The sequence below is a fragment of the Lactuca sativa genome, chromosome 1 (assembly GCF_002870075.4).
Source record: "Lactuca sativa cultivar Salinas chromosome 1, Lsat_Salinas_v11, whole genome shotgun sequence".
Lineage (NCBI taxonomy): Eukaryota > Viridiplantae > Streptophyta > Magnoliopsida > Asterales > Asteraceae > Lactuca > Lactuca sativa.
Window position 1 is genome coordinate 116,974,899 of NC_056623.2, and position 7,729 is coordinate 116,982,627.

Genomic DNA, 7,729 nt, shown 5'->3' on the forward strand with positions numbered 1-7,729 from the left:
CCTTTTTTACACTTAGATGAAAAAAAGGAACGTCGATTCTCCCAAGCCATGGTCGACGTCTCCTCAAACCACCTCTAGCCACTGACGATTTGCCCGGCCATAAAACCATTGTTTCGATACACCACTATCACAGTAGCTTCACACCCGTGTTGTCTCCGTTTCCGGTGTCTCTCCCTACTATTGATATGACACACCAGCATCATAGTCGCTTCACGCCAATGTCGTTTATGTTTTCGCCGTCAGTTATTTCCAGACCACCACTTTCTTCCACCTCTAATTATTTCAAGTCAGTTGCTTTATACCACATTCGCCCCTCATCCAACTAATCTATAAATAAGTATGTATGTATGTATGTATGTATGTATGTATGTATGTATGTATGAATCTGAATTCTTCTTGTATCTACTATGCATCACTATGTTCACCATCATATTTATACAAATTCATTCATCTATATGTATCAACTTTTAGTATAATAAAAATTGTGTTGGTTTATTTTCTTCGAGGACGTATACTCTCAAGCCTTACTTGAGAAGTGTTGGGGTGATCATTTGCGTGATGACCCAATCGATGATGTTGAACTGTGGGCGAAAACCGAAAGGGAGATAAATGGAGTGTCGAAGAGCAATTATCTCTTTAGGATTGGATCCTCGAATACAGACTTTTTGTTCAACGGGAAATCATTACTGTTATGGGGTGTTCGTTATCCTCCTTCGGGTCTCAACTTGAGGTATATTTACTTAACCAATACATTATCTATATTACTAAATACATTACTATAATGAAACACTTAGTGACCCATGAAAACACTCCCTAACATGTTTATTTAAAAACAGCCATGAAACTTACACAAAGCGTGTCTTGAAAATAGTTTGTAAAATAGACCCCAATTTAGAAAGGTTTTAATACGAATCAAATATGCATAAATAAATTATTAATACTTGCAAAAATTTTGAAGATGTGAATTGAAGAAGGTTATTAACAAATTCAATTTTAAGCAAAATGACAATATTAAAATATTGAATTCATGTATTAATTTTTTTATTACTTAATAACTAATAACAAAATCTAATAATTGTTTATAGGTAAGCAAACTATTTGTCAAGATCTCGATTTGTTGCCACTCCTCTGCGCAGCTATACATATAATGTGTGTGTGTGTGTGTATATATATATATATATATATATATATATATATATATATATATATATATAGAGAGAGAGAGAGAGAGAGAGAGAGAGGGCGTGGGGGTAAGTTCAATTGACAAAATAAAAATGTTGAAAATAAATTATTCTCAGCTAATCATTTATTTTTGTCATAAATGATCTGTCGTACCGGTGCGACGAATGATGAGTAAGATAATTATAGATGAATATAAATGTAAATGTATTCATATATGAATCACCACCTATCCTCCACCACCACCCGCATCGTCTCTCCTTCACCACCATATTTTCTTTATCATTCTCATACCATACGATATCATCTAGAATTATCTAGAATAACTGAACCTATATATATATATATATATATATATATATATATATATATATATATATATATATATATATATATATATATATATATATATATATATATATATCACCGGTGGTAAATAAAACGTGGAGAACTGGAGATCATGTAGCTTTCATGGAGATAGTGGTTCATGTTGTTTTTGTGTTTCTAGTTTGTTCTTTCAAAAGGTTGCTTTCCCGTCGGCAATAAACCTTTGTTTTCTCTAGTTATTACTATTAAAATTTCCAAACAACCTCCTTATTCTTTTGTTAATTCAATTATAGGCAAAGTCGTAAAGATCATAACTACATACCCATTATCCAAATCGTCTTCTTACACTGAAAGTTCATTTATGCTAGATTCCTGTAGACGAAGATCATAACTTCATACAATCCGTTCTTTTAAACGAAACCGTCTTCTTATTAAGATCATAACCTACCAAGAAATTCATCTGTGCAAGATTTCCGAAAATGACAACACCATCTACCGGAGCAAACGCCAAGCAAATCGAAGCATTGCCTATTTGAACAAAACTGTTCATCGGATCCAACTCCAAATCCGCCCCATTAAAATGAGCCACCATCACCGGAAGATCAGCCATCACTTCTAACCGGTTGTAACACAACCTCAGATTATTTTCCCGGTCAGGACTAACCGGCACAATATCTTTCATCGTATGTCTCACCGCCAACTGTAGCCGATTGTAGAACTCTTCAGGAAAAAAAGTCAAAGATGTTCCGGAATCAATAATGATATTACCCTCCACAGAAGTAGGTTTCGTGGTGTAAAAATCTACACGTTGTCCTCCGACAGTAATCCCTTCAAAGTTAAGGTAATAAAAGGTCTCCCGGCCGTAGCCGGAAAGTATCGGGGTGGAAACCACCCCATCTCCGGCAACCATGGCAGCATCACCGAAGTACATTTTACTTGATCTTTCCACATGAGGAAACATCTGGACAAGACAATATGAAAACTTCCCTTTAATGGAAGACCCCATTTGTGTAATGAGAGAAAAAGGCCCTCCTCCGAGCCCGATTATCCCACTTTGGTCGTCAGTAAACATGCCTGCATTTCTGTGCCCACACCCGAACATCACACGTGGATACGCCAACGAGTCGCCATCTGTATCTGACCGGAGTGTAACAGTCTCCGTCGCTAGCTCTCCGGAGCTATACGAAAGATCTCCATACACGACCAGATACAAACAAGTGTTGTCGGATGTGGTGCAAGATCTCATTGGGACCAACATGCAAGACTTGGAGTCACAAGTTATCGAGTTATAAGTGGAGGAATTGTCGGGTCTGTAGATGGGAAGCTTTTGGTTGAAACAATAAGAACAAGGTTCACATTGTGTCCATATTATGTCACTCCCTGTATCAGCAGCTCCGATGATTTCTTGAGGTGGAGTGCCGATTGATATCTTCATGAGATAATCAGCTAACTGAGGGTTCGGATAGATATTAGTGACGCCGGAAAGCATGGAGTTGAAAAACTGAGCACGGTGGAAGGAGCGATTGAAGGCGGCAACCACTCTCCGGGAGACTGTGAGAGAAGGATCGTAAAAGGGAGACAATGGGGAGTCACGATGGATGAGATCGATAGTGAAGCCAACAGTCATGGATCGTACGAGAAGCAATAGACCTAGGAAATATAATAATACCCATGTCGTAATTGTGTTCATGGTTTGTTTATGAAAGAAGAGATCTTGATGCATGGAGTATTTAAAGAAGCACATTTTATTTGTTCAACTTCTTTTCTTTCTTTTTTTCGCGATTTGATTCTTTTTTTTATTTTAACCAAAAACAAAGCTTTTGTTCTTATGATTGGCCTGGCAAACGATTTTTTCTCAGCAAATTCACTCATACATCAGACCAAAAAATAACATCATTTGAAAGCTGTACAACATGTGGTCAAGAAATATAGTAGTCTCAAATTATTACTCTTGGCAATAAAAAAAATATCAGCACTCTGATCCTCCTCTACCTGCATGCTTTTCGATCACATCTTCCACATGAGTTCTATATTTTTGTTTTGTGATGTTCTTTTCTCCCTTCACTTGAATTCTATATTGTTTTAGTAAACCCCAAAAACCAGATTCTGTCCTTCAAGTTATTACCGATTAGTTCTCGAAAAAAATGGACTCTTCCACTTATATGGTGCCCAGAGTGGCACCGGCAACCCCTTATTTTTCGGATACAATGTAAAAATTTTCGAATTTTTCGCTTTTTCTACATTTGTGTCACTACGTAAAAGGAAAAATGTGCCACCGGGAACACATACGTGCCACTGGCAACAACTACTACGAAATCTTGGGTCCGTCCTTGTCAAAAAATGTCGTGTGAAACTGAGAATGTTGAGTTTTCTAATTAAAATCTGACTCAATGAAATTGACAAAAAGGGAAGGAGATTCGTTGTGGTGAGACCCATTCAATTCAAGACATAATTTAAATGTATATCATGGGGTGTTAGGATTGAGTGTTTTTTTAAGAAAAAAGAAAAAAACTACCTCATCCTGTTTGAAGATCTACCAGAGAGATAAGAACTCTATATCTATGTTGTGTTCATTAGCAAACTACCTCTTACTACCAGATAATAGGGAGATAATAGTGAACCTGAACAGACGTCTTGATTAGTGGTTTAAGGGTTCCAATAGAAAAGAGGGGTCAACTATATGACACAACCAATGAGTTTCTTACAGTTAGCAAGGAACATTTAGTGTGCATGTTGAAGAAAAATATGTATGGTTTAAACCAAGCTCCAAGACAGTGGTACTTAAAGTTTGATTTCTTCATTTAAAAGAATGGGTATAAGAAATATGAGATGGATTACCTAAAGAAGTTTGGATTCTCATATATCATCATTTTATTTTGTGTTAATGACATTTTTGATTATTGGTTAAGATATATGGGAAATCAATAGGATGATGAGGCAATTGTGTAGAGAGTTTGAGATCTAGGACCTATGGGCTTCTAAGTAATGGATTTGGGGCATAAGCATAGCCGGAGAGAGATTTGCTTGTACTTGAGGCTTTCTCAAGAAAATTACAAAAAGAAAGTTCTATAAATCTTCATCAAGGAAAATGTAAATTCCAAAAGTACACCTTTGGGTATTCATCTGAGACTCTAAAATAAACAATCTCAAAGATGGAAGAAGACTAAAAAGAAGTGTCTGAAGTTCCTTATGCCTTAGCAGTTGGTAGTTTGATGTATATGATGGGTTTGAGCCATAAGAACATTCCTATGTGCACATACAAACCCTAAAGCTTGGATCTAGGTTTCTCTAATGAACATGCTTTCATCCAAGACTTGCAAACCCTAGATTTATGATATACCATTCAAAATTGACAATCTAAAAGAGATCTAGATGATTACCTTTACTTGGAAGCTTGAATCTTGTTATCTTTGGAGTTTAGCGTCACAAGTGTCACTCCTCTAATGGCTTACAAACACCAAGAGGCGAGCAGATGATTTGGAGTGAGGTGGTAGGCACAAAATCGGCTCTGAGAACTCCTTAGGGTTTCTGGTAGCCGATTTCTATAGCCCCTTGGTCTTTTAAATACTTGAGCTACTAGGGTTATAGCCTTAAACCCTAATTGGATTACTTAGGCTTTAAGAAGTCCAAGGATCCTTCTAGATTAGGGCTTGGACGAATTCAAGGAGTCCATACACCTTAATTTCGTCCACTCCATGATCCATAAGGATCCACAGCCCAAAACCAACTATCACACAATTAACAGTTCTAATCCCCTTTATTTAATTAATCTCTTTTAGCCACAAATTAGTTCTTAATTAATTCTTGTCTAATATTAATTAAACTATATGATTTCTCCTTTAATATATTAATCATATAATATATTAATAAACCATAATAACCTCTTTATTCATAAATCATCCTATCATGTTGCTCTGGTGAAGGCAACCAAAAAGGACCATGCACAACCGGGTCAAGTACTTACCAAATATAGTTATGGGCTTAGACACTAACCCAACAGCCTCCCACTTGGATAAGTCTAGTAACTACAAATGTAAGCACAATCCGATTAGCAATCGTAGTTAACAAAGACGATGTCGAACTGTGATCATATCAGTAACCTGTCCTTTAGATAAGGGATCGTATAGCCCTCTGTTCTAGATATCGTGCGGACAATCACATGTAACATGGTCATACTTATTGTCCAGCAGTTTGTTTCTCGATCTTAGATTCATTTGACATAGAACTTAATTGAACACATCAATTCAGTCCTGATCGGGCCCAGCACATAAGTCATATCAAATCATCAAGGGGCCCTGATATCGCTTTTACCCTCTTAGGATAAAAGGAACAAATAAACTTCGACTTATATGCATTTACTATTCACTAATCAAATCATACACAACAATACGTTTTATGACATCAAGTTACTGATGCGTTTTCGCATTATCAATGCACAACCAATCAGCAAACAATAAACCATATATCCAGGTTTTAAGACCATATGATATTATCGTCTTGCGATCACTCGTAGTAAATTCCATGAAGTGATTCCAGCAAGCGTGGATTTATTCCAATACTCAAAACTTGTTCATAAGCACTCATGAACGTTGTAGCAAACCTTTGCCATGTCTAATACTTTTAGACAATCTACACACCTATTCATGACAGTCTTCATTCATACCTACTTCCAACATATGAACGACTGTGGACCGTTCGAATAATCCGATTATTCTTAAATAACTCAATTATTCAGGAAGTCAAAACATGCAAAGTGAAACAATAGTTAAACAATTAACACAAGACAGTAACTTTACTTATAAATAATACTCATTTATTTAATCATCAAATGTCAATTACATTTATCTATTACACGTTTCTAAACTATCTAATCTAAACTAATATCGTCCTTCAGCCCAATGTTCCTAGTGTGCTGCAAGTGGTTAACCCTACTCAGTCCCTTCGTAAGCGGATCTCTTGGGTTATCCTCTAACGATACCCTCTTCACTACGAGGAGTCCTTCTTCTACCCGATGTCGAATAAAGTGATATTTTCTGTCGATATGTTGAGATCTACCATGATCCCTCGGTTCCTTGGTAAAGGCAACCGCTCCTTCATTATCACAGAAAATTTCCATGGGCTCCTTTATGGCAGACACAACTCCAAGGTCTCCAATGAAGTACTTCAACCATATTGCCTCCTTTGACGATTTTCTCGCTACAATGTACTCTGATTCACATGTTGAATCAGCTGTGGTTTCTTGCTTGGAAAGACCCATCCCGACTGCGAACGGTAGTTGTCCCTGTCGGTCTGAAAACTGGCGTCACTATACCCTCGCACCTTTAAGTCATCACTCCCACCGAGGACTAGAAACCATTCCTTGGTCCTCAGAAGGTACTTAAGTATGTTCTTGACTACGGTCCAATGTGCTCTGCCAGGGTTCCCTTGATATCTGCTGACCATGCTCAAAGCGAAGGCCACATCAGGGCGAGTAGAATTCATAGCATACATAATCGAGCCAAATGTGAAAGCGTATGCTACTTGGCTCATTTCTGCTATCTCAACTTCGGTACTCAAGCATTGAGTCTTACTCAACTTGGCATTACTTTGGATCGATAACTCTCCCTTCTTTGAGTTTTCCATACTAAAACATTTTAGTACCTTGACAAGTAAGTATTTTGACTAATTCCTATTAGTCTCTTACTGCTATCTCTCACTATCCTTATTCCTAAAATATAGGAAGCCTCTCCGAGGTCCTTCATAGCGAAGCACTTCCCGAGCCAGGACTTAACTTCCTGCAGTGTCGGGATGTCGTTTCCTATGAGTAGTATGTCGTCGACATACAATATGAGGAAGCTAACTATACTCCAATTGGCTTTGACATATACACATGATTCATCTTTGCTTCGTATAAACCCAAACTCTTTGACTTTCTCTTCGAAGCAAAGATTCCATCTGCGAGACACTTGCTTAAGTCCATAAATGGACTTCTCAAGCTTGCACACCCTATTGGGATGCTTCGCATTGACAAAACCCTCTGGCTGAGCCATGTAAACATCCTCAGCCAACTTCCCATTAAGGAAAACGGTTTTGACATCCATTTGTCATATTTCATAATCATAAAATGCAGCAATGGCCAACATCACCCTAATAGACTTTATTTTCGTAAATGGCGAGAAGGTCTCATCATAGTCAACTCCGAGAGTTTGAGTGAAACCCTTTGCGACCAATCGCGCCTTATATG

General features: G+C 37.5%; 1 protein-coding gene across 1 annotated transcript; it reads right to left on the minus strand.

Annotated features, from left to right (window-relative positions):
• Nucleotides 1–1,891: 1,891 nt before the first annotated feature.
• LOC111892079 (aspartic proteinase CDR1) lies at nt 1,892–3,196 on the minus strand. The gene has a single exon (XM_023888144.2). It carries the CDS (start codon nt 3,194–3,196, stop codon nt 1,892–1,894), a length of 1,305 nt encoding a protein of 434 aa, XP_023743912.2.
• Nucleotides 3,197–7,729: the final 4,533 nt, after the last annotated feature.